At 37.6% G+C, this 18,508-nt stretch overlaps 2 protein-coding genes across 4 annotated transcripts; one reads left to right on the top strand and one right to left on the bottom strand.

Annotated features, from left to right (window-relative positions):
* Positions 1-3,000: 3,000 nt before the first annotated feature.
* On the bottom strand, positions 3,001-11,017 carry LOC121296214. Its single transcript, XM_041221522.1, has 6 exons — positions 10,928-11,017; positions 6,663-6,831; positions 6,486-6,524; positions 5,069-5,127; positions 4,370-4,758; positions 3,001-3,966 (listed from the first exon to the last, which is right to left on the bottom strand). Exons 2-6 carry the CDS (start codon positions 6,689-6,691, stop codon positions 3,457-3,459), a joined length of 1,026 nt encoding a protein of 341 aa, XP_041077456.1. The 5' UTR covers positions 6,692-6,831; positions 10,928-11,017; the 3' UTR covers positions 3,001-3,456.
* On the top strand, positions 7,660-17,882 carry cenpx (centromere protein X). 3 transcript variants are annotated; one of them, XR_005947041.1, is made up of 7 exons: positions 11,087-11,164; positions 11,455-11,709; positions 11,984-12,035; positions 12,630-12,683; positions 12,953-13,041; positions 13,245-13,369; positions 17,333-17,882. XR_005947041.1 is itself a non-coding variant. In XM_041221523.1 (6 exons), the coding sequence occupies exons 2-6, from the start codon at positions 11,674-11,676 to the stop codon at positions 13,257-13,259; spliced, it is 246 nt and encodes an 81-aa protein (XP_041077457.1). In that variant the 5' UTR covers positions 11,087-11,164; positions 11,455-11,673; the 3' UTR covers positions 13,260-13,747. The 3 variants fall into 3 exon arrangements, 2 of the variants coding, with proteins under 2 accessions (XP_041077458.1, XP_041077457.1); XM_041221523.1 differs by lacking the exon at positions 17,333-17,882 and having other exon boundaries at positions 13,245-13,747; XM_041221524.1 differs by lacking the exons at positions 11,087-11,164; positions 11,455-11,709; positions 17,333-17,882 and adding an exon at positions 7,660-9,556 and having other exon boundaries at positions 13,245-13,747.
* The last annotated feature ends 626 nt before the right edge of the window (positions 17,883-18,508 follow it).

Raw genomic sequence — 18,508 nt, 5'->3', positions numbered from 1 at the left:
TCAATAATCAACAATCTATGTTGTAAACTACAGTACCTATGTTTTTCTAGTGACCCCTCCCCATGCCCAACTTGTACAATACATTTTGCAGTTTACATTTCAGGCACCAGTGGGCGCAAGAGAATAATAAAAGTGATGTATAATTTATAAACTGTAGGTCTACGTGCAAAATGTACAGAAAGTACGTTGAGTTTGAACCCCAGATATACAGTGTCTATAGAAAGTCTACACCTCCTTTCAAAATGTTCACCTTTTGTTTTCTCATAACCTGGAATTAAAATGCGCATATATATATATATATATATATATATATATATATATATTCATGGTAGTGAAAAAATATGTAGAAAATTAATTAAAAATAAATATAGCTTGGTTGGATAAGTGTACACCCCCCTTGTAATAGCAATCCTAAAGTAGCTCAGGTGTAACCAATCGCCTTGAAAATCACACACCAAGTTAAGTGGCCTACACCTGTGTTATATTGTAATGATTCACATGATTTCAGGATAAATTCAGCAGTTCCTGTAGGTTCCCTCTGTTGGGTAGTGCATTTCAAAGCAAAGACTTAACCATGAGCACCAAGGCACTTTCAAAAGAACTCCAGGACAAAGTTGTTGAACATTGTTGTGAAGCATGGTGGTGGCAGTATCTTGTTATGGGGATGTTTCCCATTGGCAGGGACTGGGGCACTTGTCAGGATATAATGGAAAATTAATTAAGCAAAGTACAGAGAAGTCCTTGAGGAAAACCTGCTGCCCTCTGCAAGAAAGCTGAAACTGGGACAGTTCACCTTTCAGCATGACAACGACCCAAAGCACACAGCCAAAGCTACACTGGAGTGGCTAAGGAACAAAATGGTAAACGTCCTTGAGTGGCCCAGTCAGAGCCCCGACCTAAATCCAATCGAAAATTTGTGATGTGACTTGAAGATTGCTGTCCACCAACGCTCCCCAAGGAACTTGACAAAGCTTGAACAGTTTTGTAAAGAATGGTCAAATATTGCCGAATCTAGGTGTGCAAAGTTGGTAGAGACCTATCCCAACAGACTCACAGCTGTAATTGCTGCCAAAGGTGCTTCCACCAGGTATTAACTCAGGTGGTGGAGATTTATACAATTATGATCTTTCAGTTTTGTATTTTTAATATATCATTTTTTTTTTTCCCCTCAATAAACCTTTTTTCCCCTTAACAGTGTGGAGTATGTTGTGTAGATAAGTGGAAAAAAATCATTTAAATGCATGAAACTCTGAGGCACTGACACAATAAAATCTGAAAAAAGTTCAAGGGGTGTAGACTTTCTATAGGCACTGTATATAGAAGACAACCGTATACTATTCTCAAAAGTCAACTTTCTTTACAGATGTGTAATAGATTATTATATAACACCTTAATATTGTTCTTGCATATGCTGTTGTGTACCCTGGTGTGCTTTACATGCAGCTGCTAGGGTTTTCAAGATCAAATTAAATATTATACTATGTATAACAGTTGTAAGCATTTATTTTATAGCCAGTTGCTAACAAACAGTGCAGTTTACACAATGAGCCCCTGGAATGTACAGCCTCAAGTACCTATGCTATGATAAGTTTGGTCACACAGCTTTTGGTACCCCTTAATATAGAACATAGTTGTTTGTGTGTGTATAATGTTTAGGGCTCATTGTTATTAGTGTTATTCATCTGACAAACAAAAACCTGCATTACATAGCTGAAAACTCCAAAACACAGGTTTGGTACAGTACTGGTAAACTGAAAACTATTTGAATAATTAGCTGTTTTGGATACAGAAAGCATCAGTAATACTAGTTTAGCATTTTTCAAAATTGCCTTCTTTATTGACATAAGAAAAAACAGATATACGAAACATGCTATAGAATTGTACAGTACCTATTCCATAAGTATTATACACATGTACAATGTTTTATTAAACTCCAAACAGTAGAAGAAAGTTTTATCTTTACAGAGAGTTAAACATAAAACTATGCATGAAGAAAGTATACCGACTGCTCCTTGAAGACATATCGGTGCTGCATTTCGGATGCTTTCCTGCGTTCCGCTTCAACACATGGACACTGAAAACACAGCATTTGTTTTTTCCATGACATGTTTTTCAATGGCTCTGCCTTCCTTTATTTACTCAAAGTGAATGACAGTTAAAACATTTAAGAGCAGTTCAAAAAATATTGGCTAGCAGATGAAATTTAACAAAACTTCCAAGTGCAATATTCCAAGTGCATAACTAACATATAATAGATAAGTGTTAAAAAAAATCATTTAAAAATGCATGAAACTGAGGCACTGACACTGTATATAAGACGACAAAAAGCAGCTGGCTCTTTGAGCTTATATATATTTGCACAAAAGTTTACACAAAAAAAAAGATGCAGTCACTTTACAGCATTGTTCATCACACCTGTGCACGTTAACCATTCATTTTCCAATTTCAAACCAAAATTAGGCACTTTTATGTTTTGCAGACTTGAGAATTGTATTTTAAAAAAAGTTTTTTTTCTCTGTTTTTTATTCAGTGTGATTCATTATTGGGGGGGGTATATATTCTCCTGATTATGCAGCTGCATTTGTGCCATATAAAAATGCAAGAAACGTCATCTGTCCATCTGTGTGATAATTAGAGGTGTGCTGAGCGATTATTGAAATAATTGACATGAATACAATTAATAATTTCGATTCATCGATTAATCTGTACATTTTTTGTTGTTTGTTTAACCAAATCAGTAATACCGATCAATATTCGTTGCGAAGATCAGACCGAGACAGATGATCAGAATTATTACCCCGTGTAACAATTTTTAAAATTTTTTTTTTGTTCCTGGGTAGTAAGTGTTATTTCCTAATTGCTTATGCCTCAAAAGTACAGAAAATGGCTATTATTCCCCACAAACTTTGCTTTTGTGACCAGGACAGTGATATTTTGAAATGTACCTATTTCCAATGAGAAAACGGATGAGCAGTTTTTCGAGATTTACGATTACATTGTAAATTTAGCTCTAGTGTATTATTATTTATATTTTATTTATAAAGTGCTGTGTACATAGTTTATATTTTCTGCACTCAAGCATAGTTCATACACAGCTCCTTATAAGATATTCAGATACAAACAAGCTCAGTACAAACATAATTCGATACAAATCATATGTCAAGTTTGAAATTGGTGAATACACCATACATGACATTGTACGAACCAGTTTAAAACCTGTTAATTGCAAGATGATATTCCCTAACTTTTACTTTATTTTGAATTTATGCATTTTTTTTAGTACCAATCAATAGCAAGAACGCATTTTAGAATATTATTAGATAATCTCTCTGAGCACTTCATGTAGACTTCTTTCTTTGCTGATCATAGCTGGGAATTTGTTTTTAGTTGGGGTCAAGCTATTGGATTATAAGGAAGACGCCATAGTACTCCTTTCTTAACGTACATTACATCTTTTCATCGGTATTTGGTAAAACAGCCGTTCCCCCCCCCCCCCCCAACTATTTTCTTTGTGCCTATTTTGTGTGGAGTGGGGGAGGGAGCCTGAATCGCAAGCAGCGGAGTGGGGGATATTCTGAACAATAAGAGGATTTTTTTCACCGCTCTGCTCAGCTCATATTCTCTGTCTGCCCATAATACTAACTCCTGCAGCTTTTCACGAATTAAGAAACTGATCACATCTTCAAATGTCAGCAATTGTTGCTGGGTGGCCCAAGTCAAAATATCTAGAACTGCATTATAATTGTAATCAGTTAAATTACTGATGGTCAATTGTTGTGCATGCTTGCTGTGGTTGTTATAAGGTACAACTTTGTTGGACACAACCTTTTCTGCATTCTCTTTTTCTTCAATGCAGGCCAGTATCCTCAGAAATTCATCTTCATTGCTTTGGATGAATTCCCTGGTCTCATCTTCCATTTTCTTTACTTCTTCACTCTGCATTAACTCACTGTATTCATCATCAGTCTTAAAAAAAATAAAAGAAAACACAGAACAAGCATGTCAGTGACATTCATCCCTGTTGTTCAATATTAGTTATCACTGACACGTGTAAAAATGTAAGTCTGGCATACAGACACATCGCCTTTATATAACCCCTGATTATGCTGCTGTCAATAGTTTATCCAGACCACATTTCACAGTTGAAAAAGCTCTTCTCTAGACATATGTAAAACCACAGTTTCATGTGTGGACAATGAGACAGACAGGAAAACAGGCTCATTCTATATGACCCTAGCTTGTAAAACTCAGAGTTACTTAAGAGTTCATAATGTCCTTTGCTAGTTTCATCAGAACTGAATTAGTGGTTTTCTAGATATGTTTTTGACTAGTATAGTATATGACTTTCTGACTAGTTTTGTAATCTTACCATTGGCTCAAAACATTCCCCATAGTTGTAGATTTTGGTTCCAGGAAAGGAAAGTCCATTTTCAAAGAGGTCCTGCAAGCTGTCAGCCACTTGGTGCAACACCTCATTTTCATAAGCATAGACGTTGCCATCTTTGCCTGCCAGAATGATCAGCTGCAGCCCCACAGCCAGACTCGGGAAGGTATCAATGGCACCGATAACTTTCATCTCCACTCGGTCAGGCATGTAGAAGTTTTCCCATGCTTCAAGCTCGTCCTCCCTTTCTTCATAGATTGTGTCATTTAGCCCCCCAATTCTCAGTGGATACTCTGTTGGCTTCTTCAGAGGAACAGTCTGGTGTCTGTATTTGTCTACTTGTTTGGACACATGGTTAAGGTATTCGGGTGACTCTGTTGAAACAAAAAAACAGGAGACACAAATAAATGGTGGGTGTCAGCCTTCAAGGATCAAGACCTAAGATATGGTACAGTAACTGTATTAAAGTGTTTTTGTGATGAAAAACCAAGGACTATCTGAGTCACACTAGATCATTAATTTTCAATCGATGGTTCTTTAGTATGGAATTAATTAACCTGAAAACAAGTCACATATTTGTAATATTTTTGTACAGCTGTAATATAATTTAAATCACAATAAAAAAAAATATGACATCTTGATTTCAGTTGGGTTCACTGCACTGACTTGACCAATCACACATACCTTTACCAACACTTAAGAAATCCTGGATCAGCTTCTGTGAGTCTTGCTCCAAGTTCCTCCTGGAATTCCAAAAACCAACTCAAATATTAGAATGTGCCAGATGTCTGGTGATCTAATTCTTTACAGCTAACCCGATTCTAAATGAAAATGTTGTGAATGCTGCCAATCATACAATGGCCTTGTTTGCCGTCGTGATATGACAATGATCCATTTACTCTGCTTCGACCATAGTCATTAGTTTCAGATCATTGTTAAAACAGTGGTGCTCGGTATGGTACTGGTCACTTTGTTTTTTAAATATTATGCTGTATCATAAAAGCCCTTTCTGAATCACAGTAACTCAGAATTCTACACTTTGACTTTCCTAAAATTAGCCATGCATCTATTGTATGGTAACAGGGCTTTCTCTACATATAAGAAGACAGTTTCACTTGTCGATGGCAGTCTTTGACCTACTCATAACAACTTACCCTACAGCTGGTTTGAAGATACGACTCACTTGAAGACATAATCCAGTCAAGAGGCTTATTTCTGACACCCTGATTTAACCCTTTTACATCATTATTGATGTTGGCAGGAGTTAAAATCATAAGCTACATGAAAATGCATGCCCACTTGCAGTTTTCATATTCTTGGCCACAGGAGATGTGTTCATACAGTGTGAGACTGGACTGGTCAAACTGCAAGGAGTTTGTCTGCCAATGCACACGTTAAGAGTCTCCTCACGCCAAGGCTTGAAAAAGTGAAAATTGTGCATGCCTTTCATCTAGCATAGGGCTTGACGGGGGTCTTTAGTTATAGAGGTATCCAAGCTGCAAGCCCCGGTCTTAAATTATAAAAACATTATTGTCTTTTTAATTGGGGGGGGTTTATTTCTTTCTGTACCAGGGTGATGTGTTACATGTGTGGGTCGTTACTGAATAATCACGAGGCAGACAGAGAGCCATGGTGTTATCACGCTGCACAGATAACACACCAGTGCTGACACTAGGCTACCAGCAATGGTAGCTTTAGTATCACATTTAATAAGGAAAAGAAAAGAAAGCTAAAAATAAAATGGCGAGCGCTAGTCCCACTAAATGGAACGTCCCACTCCAGGAACCTACTACTCTATGGCAACCCTCTCTATACTTTTCGAAATCAACATCCCCTAAACTTCAGATGTTCTGGTCTCCCAATGACTCGTTGTGATCGGATTTATCCAATCCTGTTTCCAAACAAAGTTTTGCGCACCACAGACCCATTGGTTTACCAATCCCCAAAATAACTTGCTTCCATGATAGCAATGCATGGTGTTATCCTGGGTTAACCCTACCACACAACTTTTTGTTTCATAGTAAAAATAAGGATGCATCATCACAGTTTCCCAGATAGTGGGAATGAAGAAAGTCACTAAAAACAGTAAATGGGACCTTACCTTGAAGTAGGTGACCCAGAAGTTACATATACATATTGCCTAAAAAATAAATATATCTATTAATGAACAGACACAAAAATGTATTTTAACATTTTAAGCCACCAATGCAAACAGAAGTAATCTTGGTTTGTTACAGTACAAGGTTAACAAAACAAACAAACAAAAAAACTTTCTTACCAAGTCCCTGTGCATTTTTCATCAAGCATTTCTGGGGTAACTCTGGACTAAATGTGCTTGAAGAATGGGATTTGCTGCAGCCTCCCTTCCTGATCTGGCCTGAGAACCTGCCTCACTCCTGACAGTAACCAATCAGAAACAAACAGGAAGTAGCGTCTGAACACAGCTTCTAGATGTAACAGAAGAGAAGCCACATTATAAAACAAGTAGATTCGAATTAGGGCTTCCGTTTTTTTTATTTTGAGCCTTTTTTTTGTTTAAAGCAGGTACCTCGAAATCTGTTTTTTTCTGGGCTTTTGCTTTTTATATAAAGTAAGAAATTAGTTTTTGGTTACTTTCCCAAATTCTTGGGTGTTTTTTTTTCTGTCACAAATATGCATAGTAACTAGGCAGTACACGCAAACCTTCTTTCCTTTGTTGTCTTCCACAACAAAATCCTTGTGATCACCGGCATATACATCTGGGGTAATTGTGTGTTTAGTCATTTTTTCTTCTCGCAAATGTCTACAATCCTCCAATAGAAATGCAGGAATGTGCTGTCACTCAGTAGTTGGGGTGGGTTTAAAGTATTCAGAATGAATCAATGACAGATACAAGTCAGGAAGGAGGGGCATTGCCCAGCAGCACTTAAATGTTTTTGTTTTGTTTGTAGGTTATTTTATTTATTTATTTTCACCAGGAAAGGGATCAAGTCAACGTGAATTCGCATTGGAAAACAGGCAGACAAAGGGCAACAACCTTAACCTTGGAATTGTTCAGGTCCCTATAAACAGTGTACCATGGTGCCCTGTACATCTTTAAGATACGCCAATGGATAACCACAAATTGAAAGTTTACGGATTCAATGGAAGTTTGAAAGACTCACAAACGTAGAGCTGTTAACACTTTCATCACCACTGTCACCAAGGTGTTCTTTTTGAGACTCCGATCCGATCGGGGGTTGGCCCCCCCACCCCCCCCCCCCCCCCCCCCCCTCAGTGGCCATGGAGTGCTAGTAAAAGCATGGCAGGGTGGCTCACACAGCCAGGTTCAAATTCTGGCTGTGCAGTCACCGGACTTCTTTTGGGATTCTGGAGGAAGTGTCACATTGGCTCTGGCAGCCCCGTGGGTTAGGCCAGATGCTTGGTGAGCTCTGGTGGACATCTGCAGGGCGGGCCTTTGTTCTCCAGAGGCCGCTAGCTCGCCAACATCCTTCATGTTCTCTTGAGCTGTGTGACTAATTACTGCGGTGAGGGTGCAGAAATAACTGGGCATTCTAAATTGGGGAGATGATGCTAGGTCATGCAATGTTCAGGTATGTGCAAAGTTCAGGTATGCGCAAAATCACTCTCAAGAAGCTGATTAAAAAAAAAAAAACTGCCAGTTTTGCTTTGAATGCATCGTTAAGTAGGTAGGATTTTGCCCTTTCCTTGTAACTTGAGGTGAAGCGTACTCATATGATGGGCGATTAGATCAGCTCTTCCCTTCCAAGAAATCTCTGATGGCAGGAAGCAGATGCATGAAATGCGCTGAACATGTGAACTGTGTGCATGACTGGGTGTGTAAAGTTCACTACTTTAACCACAGCCTCCATTGTGTTTTTCAGAGATCCTTTCCTTAAACTTGCGGGACAGGTTTTCCTGGTGTATTACGCAGTGATGAAAAGAAATGTGGAATCTCAAGCTTCTTCAAGTCACTATTTTTACCTTTTACTTCAGTGTCATCAGTTGCTTGTAAGTATCCTCTCCCAAGAGCACCGCACAGCTGAGATATCAAGTCTTCAGATAGTTTCCACATGTCTTGTAAGTGTTGAGGCTGACACCTGGAACTTGGAGATCTGTTTAACAATGTCATCCTTATTTTCAAAATCTGCAAACAGTGACTCAACGGAATCTACGAAACACAGCTTCATTAGTTATCCATCCGTAAAAGTTTTTTTTTTTTCCCCCTACCTTTAGCGAGCTGCAATTCTAAATTAAGCTTTGGTAACATTATCACTGTCTTTCACATGAGCAAGACACTACTGTCCATGAAAACTTGCAACAAGTTTACACACCTTGTCTTTTCTCAGCTCACTTCCACTTAGGTACGACTCACCAAAGTCGAGGTGACAGGTTTCATAATTACGTTGTAAGTCTTCTTTAAAACAGCAATAGTCTTCTGCCACAACATACAGATTGCTTTTCCCTTAACCTCACGAAAAACAAATTCCAATTACCAGTTAGGATTGAATACTCTAGTTCCGTCTCTGACTATGTTTGTGCGTTCTTGATAATGCCATGTCATCCAGTTCTTAGGAAAGTCAAAGAGCACACACTGGTTGAGGGTGCCCATCACTCACCTGTATTTCCAAGAGCTATCCTCCTCATTGGTAAGGAAATAGTAGGTAATCAGTCAATTAAAAGCAGCCATCCAAAATGAAAACAACTGTTGTATTTTCATTTTCACAATGACATTGGTGTACGATTTTTCAAATCATGTTTTTATTTTTTTACCCCCTTGAAAACTCAACTTACCAGCTAACCCTCACAACTGGTTTGGTAGATGATCTGATTTGCTTGAAAATGCCTGATTCCCCCATACTAAAGACTCCTAGACTAGATGAAGCACATGGTGCCCCTGAATGTGTGAACCTGTCTAAATTAAACAATTATTATTATTATTTTTATTATTATTATTATATAATCTTAAGAGTTTTGATCCCAATGACCACCTGTACACCCTGAACTGGATTAATCCAGCTGTAGTGAGCCTCAATGCTGACAAGTCGCTGAAGAACATACTGTCTCTCCTATGGTTTGAAAGAAACCTGTGAGATTCTCTGGAGTATGACTAGAATTGCAATATTTAACAGCAAGCCCAAGGCCTTATCCTGTAAGGTGGAGCAGAGACCACAGAATACTAACTAGGCAATGGTAAGTCATTTATTAACTTTCATTTTATTTAATTGCTTAAAATGTAATATTAGTGTGTTCTCGCTGGTGCATCTTTGATGCATTCAAGGTTTTAATTGGTTTAAATCTTTATTTATTTATTTTTTTTTAAATGTGAATCTGACCTTTAGTCACTGCCCACCTTGTAGTACATAAAGCCTACCAATTTTCTTGTTAGTTTGCCGTTTTTGGATGTTCTCTTCACAATTAACAGTTCATTTCCTAGAAGTGCTGTAGCTACACTTTCATAATTTTATTTAAAACGAATTAATTTCAGTCCACAATCAAATTTAAAAATCGATATCCTATGTATTCTGTTTTCTGGTCTCTGTATGCTGCTGATCAAACTGGAACCGCACGATATACTGTGTTGGTTGTATTTGTATATTATTGCCCCTAGTACAATGGGTACATTTCCTGGTTCAATAAATAGGCCTACATAAATAAATACATTTTAAACTATTTTATTTACAGTTAAGGATAATAACAGCATCAGTAATAAAGCTTGTTTCAATTACATGGATCTAGTCTTTGCATCAATTTAATATGCGATTAAAACCGAGATTAACCAAGTATTTTTTTTTTAATTGCCAGATTAACCACTTGACAGTCCTATTACGCTAATTTTTATATATATATATATATATATATATATATATATATATATATATATATATATATATATATATATATATACTGTCAAAATCCTGACAGTTCACCAATTAGACCGTTAATTTTTTTTTTGAATACTTGGTTAATCTCGGTTTTATATATATATATATACACACACACATACACACTTACTAGTAAAACGGTTACTATTTGAGTAACTTTGAGTCACAAAATGTTTGAGTTTACAAAAACAATAAAACAGAGGGATAACAAAATAAATTTGCACACCATCATGGACATTATTTTACCATTTGTGAGTATAATAAACAGGTTGAATGTTTCTGAAGGCAGATTGTAAAAATATTTTTAAGAACACCATATTCTTAGTAATACATGAGAAAGTAATTGATTTAGGCCTAATGATGTTACAGTGCGAAAAATTGTTTTTAAAATAACACAATCCATCGCTAACTGCGTAAAAAAACAAACGAGAATTTATAATATTTTATACACGGCAACGCCACATTTCTTACTGCGTTTATTTCTCAAAAGTACAAAATGGCGGCGTATTATCTGGTCGCAGTTGTGGAGTCTTGTTAATTTATTAAATGATTTCAAAGCTATAGCATCCCTCAACCCGCATAATTACATTATTAAACTATACATTTCGATAAAATACACTACAACTAGAATACTGATAGTCTATAGTAAATATTTCATGTTATAATATTGTTCTCTTACCTTTTAAAATGGCTCCCTTGTCTGACCTACATTGAAAAATGAAACTGAAGTGCTGATTTAGTATATTGCCACGCAAACACCGCCCTGGCGGCGAGTCATACCCGGTAACACAACAGGACATTGACTCATTGGCATGTACAGGATGTTATAATAATATACAATCAGCAGCCTAAACTAAGACGTGTTAAGTGCTTCGAAAATAACATCGTTCACAAAACAGGACTGTTCTTTATTTAGGTATTTTCACCCTGAAATGTTTGTGTGTATATATGTATATGTATATGTATAATAGATATATATCTAATATAATATATATATATATATATATATATATATATATATATATATAGCGAAGTATATATACATGATAAATACATTGTAAACTTATCACTAACAAACTTTACTGGCGTTATCAAAAAACGTTCATGCATCTGAAATCATTTTAAGCTAGAGACGGATTCACAATCGTTAGATCGTAAGACTGCTTCTGTGTTTTGACGGCCTTAACATGAAGCTTGTATTTGTAGGTCTCCCGTTACACAAAGGGCGTTTACTGAAAATATTTGAATGCAAACGGTAAGCCTGGATAAAACTACAAACCGATCCGCGGTGACTTTTACTTTGACTACAAATCCCAGAAACCAGCAGTTTCAACGATCCAATCGCCTGTGTGAGCGGGGATACCGTGTGCGCTGATTGGTTTGTTGAACCCAGAATCAGGAAACTCGTAAACACAGTTGTTGAGAATGGAGGATAAGGAGCCGGGCGCCGCTTTTAAAAAGGTAAAATGTACAATTACGCAACTGTGCTCTAAATTCTGTTTACACGAAAGACCATTTTATCAGCAGAAGTTATCGCATATTCAAAACAAGGAACGTTAAAAACGTCCTATGATAAAACTATTTTTTCCTTTAGTTCAGTTAGATGTAAACTCCATGTTTGTACGCACAGTAATTTTAACATATGGGTATAATTGTTCTTTATATGCAGATTATTGGAGTTTGAAGTTTAGTTGTAAACTTAATAACAGCCTCTTGAATCGATTTGCACTTTTAGGAGACTGTCTTGAAACTGCTGTCGCTGTACTTCAAGGATGACAAAACAAAAGGTAAACTTTAGGGTCTAAAAAGTAGGGTCAATTTGAGTAAATGGTTAATGCTCATAATGCATCAGAGTAGAAAAATGCAACATGTAAGACTCGCACAGCAGTGTGTGTGTGTGTGTAACACCACACAGTACTTGTCTTGTGTAATGTAATTATATATAACATATAGATATTTATATATATATATTAATATATAATATATAATACATATATATATATTAACTCATAGTTGGTTATGACAGATTGTAAGACTATGGGGGATGGGGGTGTTATGTTAATGAGAGTCAGTTGTCCATGAACCTGTGAATCCATTAACTGGGTTCGCTGAGCAGTGAATTTTTTATGAATGCTAAACAATTTCACAAATTAAACGGCAAGTTGACTGTAATAGGGCAATTTGTTCTGAAGAATCGATATTGGTGAAATGCAAAGCGATCTGTTTACAATGTCAATTGTGTTATGAGGCATTTGTGATACAATAAAGTTGTTTTGCAAAATAAGAACAATATGGTGACTTTATAGCTTTATGTAATGTAAGTGAAAATAAAACAATTAAAAAATCACTAGGGAGAGTAACAACTACTGTTGGGTTTGCAGTGAGCAGTGACGCGATTGTCCTAATGGCTGAAATGTTGAAGATATTTGTTAAAGGTAAGCAGGTTTTTCACATTTTAGATAACATTTTAAGCATGTTTTGTTGCTTATTAAATCATCTTTAAGATGATAAACTGTTTTCGTACAGGGCAAAACATTAGTAATATAGACAGAAATGCGAAACAATCCCTTGCTTTCAAACATATTCCTAAGGTTTTGATTGTATAGCATCACACTCTTAGCAGGTGCAGCTGTGAACTCTGCTCCGGTCCTGTTTGGCTGTTATGGACCAGCTCTGTCTTATTTTAAACTGTTGTGCATCACAGAAGCTGCGATCCGGGCATCAAAGCAGGCCCATACCGAAGACTGTGATTGCGTCCAAGTAGAGCACTTCGAAAAGATTCTGCCACAGCTGGTATGTGATAAAGACTGAATTCATGCTTTCATTAACTAGGGGACCAGGTATTCTAAAGATTCATATTTCAAGACCTAAAGATTAAATGTGCAAAACAGGACAGTAACGGCAACTTTTAAAATGCTGTCTTTCCGTGGCTGTTTTTTAAAATTAAATCCTGCAGCCTGCTTACTTGACACCTGTCTCCTGATTTTATTCCACAGCTTTTAGACTTTTAGCGTCCTTCGCCCACTAGAGAGCACCATTGTTCTGTCCTCTACCTGCACAGTGGAGTCTGTGCCCCTCAACATCTTGCAAGCAACTTCTCTTCATTGTTGTATGGACTGGAGTAAGGACCTGAAGCAAAAGTTGCCTGATTTTATTTTTTCTCTTTGAATATTTAATAACAATCCTCTGGATCTTCAAGTTTTTGTATGGTTTTAAACCGTAATACAGTAGAGGAATTTGTGATTTAAGTTGCCCTGTAAAGGATAGACAGTCTTTACCACTCGTTAAAGTAACAAAACAAAAAATAAGCACATTGGGTATTTCATTTAAGGCCTTTTGAGTAGAGCAAGTTTTATTTTTATTTCTTGACCTTCTGACTGTAAAAGGTGTTTTTTTTCATCTTTTGAAAAGATAGCCAACTGCTTTGGAGTATAAGTATTTAAAGGTAGATTGACCTGTTTTGTTGTTGATATAATAAACATTGTTTGTTTTTCTATTAGGCATGCAAATTGAGTGTATTTTAATGTGTTTTGGGGTTACTGTCTGAGTGTTTGTGTAATGTTCTGATGCTGAGGTCTGAGCTATTGATTTGGGTTTGGATAGCCCCACTGTCCTTGAATAGTGTAAGAGCTTGCAGTACTAAGGGTTCATCAGCAGTACATGATATAGATATAGGTAGATTAGATGTCAAGAAAAACAAATAACTTTTGTAAAGATTGCTGAAAGGGCTCTGAAGACCATTCCACTCCTAGGACTGTCTCTGTGAAGACCATTTTACTGTAAGAGCTGAATGACTATTGATTAATTTATTGTTTATTATTTTATTGTGGTGATCAGGTGGTGGCATGTTGCTGACGGAAGTGAAGTCTGTTCTCTCTCTCTCTTTCTCTCTCTCTCTCTCTCTCTCTGAGAATTTACCGAATAAACACCAAAGACTGCTGTGTGGGGCAGTGCTGTAAAATGATCTCTCAGCCGCAGCTATGTAAACCTTTTCACATCATTAATCCTAACTGCGGCTCCTTGTGTTTTATTGTGACGCCAGTGATCTGGAGCGTTATTTATTTCAAGTCTGGTTTCTTTGGGTTGATGTAAAAGTATCTAGGAGTCCTTTCTGCGCTGCACTACTTTTACATTTTGTTCATTCATACTTTCCTGCCCTGCAGACTTTTTCCCTGTCTTTCAAAACTGATTTAAAAAAATACCTAAAAAAGATCAAAGGCTGGCCTACAAGCACAGCAATTACAACCACGCTTTCTGGTCTGCGGGGCTTCGGTTGGAATATTTGTTGCTCTGTTTTGTCCCACTCGCAGAACTCGCTTACTTAATATCTTGGTATCCCTGAATAAGTGATCACCCCCGCTTCCAAAATAGGCAAACAATTTGCATGTAGTAGCACCCTAAATCATACCTGTTACTACCAATACAAAGTGACAACATTCACTGTGGCACTCTCATAACAGTAACCCTAACCCTAACGCAAAATGGTAAGCTATTAAATGAACTTCATAAAGTAAAAATGTCTAAAAGCTTGCAATTAAGTTCTCTATACACCAGTCAGAGCTACTCTTTGAATGCATGAGTTTAAAGTAACATGATATTTTTATTTTTTTTGGACACTATTTTAAAATGTATTGTGTTTGCTGAAAACCCATTTCACCATTCTGCATCACACAGGAAAGGATTTAGGGTACATGGAGAGGAGTGACTGATGCAAAAATGCCACAGCAAGGTGTGCAGTGTAATGAATGCCTCTGCCTTAACCCAAAAACATCAGCATGATTGTTCTTTAAATTAAATATTTAACCACATCAAAATGTGATCTGGTGATATTGCATCCTTTTGGCAATTAGCATTTACTGGCAAAAACCTCTTTGATAATCTTTGCTGTATCTACAGGTGTTACAAGAGCCACTCCTCCTGTTTCCTGGCTGACTGGCTCTTCTTGAAAGAGTACATGGCAGCTCTATCAATAGACAGGTCATGTGGGATTGATCACATTCTTTAGGCCAGCCCTGCATTGTTCCGGTTTTTAATTTGCATAATTACACATCATGGGTCGTTTGTCACAGGCCTTTCTGTCCTCACAGTGCAGGCTGGCACTCCCAGAAATCATTTTATTAATACCATGTTTACATGAAGTTGTATTCGTGTTCACAAAGTGTGCATCCTCTTGTACAAAGGTTTCTTGGTGTCTGATGCTGCCGCTTTTGTAGTATTTATTATTCTAATCGTCCTTCTGAGAATAGCTCGGCTCCCATGCCCCCATCGCATTTTTAACGGGACCCTTCTTCCAGGAATATAGCGTGCTTGGGGGCCCTTCGGCAAAACAAAACAAATGTGTGCTGGTTTGTGGTGTAACTCTTATCTAGCTAGTGGAGTGGCACCCCAAAATCCATTCATTTCAAGCAATCTAGAATGATTGCCGACAAACATTTAATTCCCCATGTTCAATAAATATCTTTGTATCTCATACTAGACTCAGTCCTGCAATGGTGAGTCATCCTTAACTTCGAAAACCTTTCAAGACACAAGCTGAAACATTTGTCTACTCGACTAAGGGGTTGAATTTATCAACTTGGACCCCAGCGTGACAAGCCACACCTTGGTTCTCATTAGTGCATTTTTTACACCAAACCTCTTCCTGTCAGAGGTAATCCTGAAATAACCACTGATAGCTGGTGGCTTTTCCTGGCGCCATGTAGGCTGATCAAACGGATCACTTCGTACGACATTCAAAGTGATGTCAGTCTTGGCAGCCACCGCTGAAGAAACCCAAGTTGTTGGGACCCTTCACAGTAAGAGCCTTCAGAACAGACACAAAAACATTCTGTTAATTACACCTGCTGGAACGAAGACAACCCCAACTTAGAGGCTCAGGTCTGGCAGCCTTTCATGGACGGCACAATATTGAATATCAGTGAGATTTCTGAGGAGGGTGGGGCATGTCTTTGTTCTTGAATATCAGTCTTCTGAATCGGACGCTGTAATCTCGTTTATTTAATGCACTTTTTTTTTTTAAAACTACCCCCAACACAGGCTGTTTCTCAGGCATATCAATTCAGCTGACATTGTCTTCTCAATCCAGATTTGTGGAACTTGCAGTTGGGGGAGGAGTTGAACTCTTTCACTGCTTGCGCTGCCTTTGGGAGAGGGGAACGATGGGGGGCAAAGGTCGTAAAAGACATCAGTGCATTCTAACTGATGGAAACAATGCACAAGTGTGTCACAGAGCGGCAGGGATATATGGAAGTCCTATTAACTCAGCCGGTAATGATTTGTGCAATAAAGTTCGGAGGCTTGTAAATTAATTTACCACACAAAATCGACATCTTAAAACATGTGTGTAAACAAGCCGTTTACAAGGCCAGTGATGTTTCTTTTTTAAATTAGACCACAGGTGATTTATTCTGCTGTCTACCTAAAAAGCAGATTTCATTGCTGCTTTCTATAGTACTGTATTTATTCATTAACAACTATGGCAGTTTATTCAGAAACATATCTTCTCCTCTGACTTCCTTTTTAGAATTAAAAACATCTTCAAGGTTCATTAAAAAGGTACAAAATCTACAATCTAAAAGGTAACACTCAGGCACTCTCAGGGCTCAGGAAGATGATCTGACAGGAACACATGATATAGACAGATGATGTAGATGGGTTTTAGATACACCCTCGTAAACCGCATCGCAGTGCCATTATAATGGCAAGAGAAGCCATCTGTTGTTATTTATAATAAATCCTGTTTTTAAAGCGAGAATGGAGAAGCAGTTATCCTGACTCGTTCAATAGCTGACAGAAAACATGTGGAATTTTAGAATCCCAGCGTTAAATTCAAATGACAGTTGAGGTCATTAGACCTTTTGATGTGGCAGGTGGGGAAAGACTGTTAAATAACATTTGAGAATACTGCTTAGACTATCATTAGAAGAAAAAAATAATACATATTTAAATCGCTCAGCATAATTCTTTGCCAATGCAGAGTGAAATGTGAAATGATTGGAAAGACGAAAATGCAAAATGTTTTGAGCTAGAGCAGCTGTCCTTCGCCGGTGTTAAATGAGTCGATTGTTCTTTTTTTTTCTTAAAGGGACAGTCCAGTCCAGTCCAGATGAGTGCAGAACCTTCAGCTCCAGCAGTGTGCTCCAACCCCACCCCCACCTGTGTGTTTTCCAGTTTGCTGCAGGTGCTTGCAGCATGCTCACCCTCTCCATTTTCCATCTCTTTCCCTTCAAAGCATTTTGGGAGCAGTTGGAAGTAATTACAATTAAAAGGGAGTAGCCAGCCTGTGAGACAATGACAAGTGCCAGGAACGCAAGGGTACCCCCTCTGGCCACTTTGAAGTTCACTCAGCTGGTCCTGAGTACTGTTTGGTTTAGAGATGGAGGGGGGGGGGGGCTCGGACCACACCAGTAGACATTAAACTGCTTGATGGGAGTGTCAAAAAATACCTTTTTTATTACTAGGTAAAAAAATGGACATTAAATTTATAGAATTGGAAAAACTGGTTATTTTGAATCAAAATTAGAGACGTTTCACCAGCAGCACAGCAAGTAATTTCTTTTATGTAGTATTTCCTTTTGATCTGCCGCTATTGCAAATGTTACAAGGAATCTAATCAAAATGACAGTACGAGATGACGTCATTAAACGCTGAAACAGAATTATGTGTAATACGATTTTTCATAATATTACGGTGAAGGATTTCCATCAATGTATTTTTTTTAATAATCTGTGGAAGATTTCTTCCAATTCTGCCATTGAGAGCAACATTTTATCTGTAAACACCTTGGTGAGTAGACCTCTCTCCCCACTCAGTGTACATAGGTGCCAATTGCAGTCAGGTAGTGTGGACACCCAGACCCAGTCAACATCCACTACAAGACACATGGTCTAAGAGTAAAAGAATGGTATAAATAAGATCCATCACTTTAGACCATTAAAATAGACCCCTTTCAATACCACCACTTTCAAACTTATAGACCTAGACATGTTAGTAAAGAGGTCTGTAAATAGCCTGGGGGACTGACATAGTTGACAGTATTTAGATTTGACGCTGTTCGGTTCATTAAGCCAGATCATTGGCTATTAAGCCAGTGCTGCTGAATATTATGCAGCAGATACTGGAGCTGAGAATTTTTCATATTAAGTTTGGCTCCATGTGAGCAAACCTTTGTGATAAGGAATTTTGTTTCTAAATGTATATGATTGGCCCTGGTGAGCTGGCAAGACAACACACACCATTTATACATTTTATTAATTTATTG

The sequence above is a fragment of the Polyodon spathula genome, chromosome 21, assembly GCF_017654505.1.
Source record: "Polyodon spathula isolate WHYD16114869_AA chromosome 21, ASM1765450v1, whole genome shotgun sequence".
In the NCBI taxonomy this organism is placed as follows: domain Eukaryota; kingdom Metazoa; phylum Chordata; class Actinopteri; order Acipenseriformes; family Polyodontidae; genus Polyodon; species Polyodon spathula.
The sequence above is the reverse complement of the archived record's forward strand: the minus strand, read 5'-3'. Positions and strand labels throughout refer to the sequence as shown.

Excerpts from the sequence above, each read along its gene's own strand:
- LOC121296214 (XM_041221522.1), bottom strand. The coding sequence starts at position 6,691 with ATGCTTGATGAAAAATGCACAGGGACTTG. Across the intron at positions 6,525-6,662 it reads GAAAAATGCACAGGGACTTG|GCAATATGTATATGTAACTT; the intron begins GTAAGAAAGTTT and ends TTTATTTTTTAG. Across the intron at positions 4,759-5,068 it reads TTTCTTAAGTGTTGGTAAAG|AGTCACCCGAATACCTTAAC; the intron begins GTATGTGTGATT and ends TTGTTTCAACAG.
- cenpx (XM_041221523.1), top strand. The coding sequence starts at position 11,674 with ATGGAGGATAAGGAGCCGGGCGCCGCTTTTAAAAAG. Across the intron at positions 11,710-11,983 it reads CGGGCGCCGCTTTTAAAAAG|GAGACTGTCTTGAAACTGCT; the intron begins GTAAAATGTACA and ends TTGCACTTTTAG. Across the intron at positions 12,684-12,952 it reads GTTGAAGATATTTGTTAAAG|AAGCTGCGATCCGGGCATCA; the intron begins GTAAGCAGGTTT and ends TGTGCATCACAG.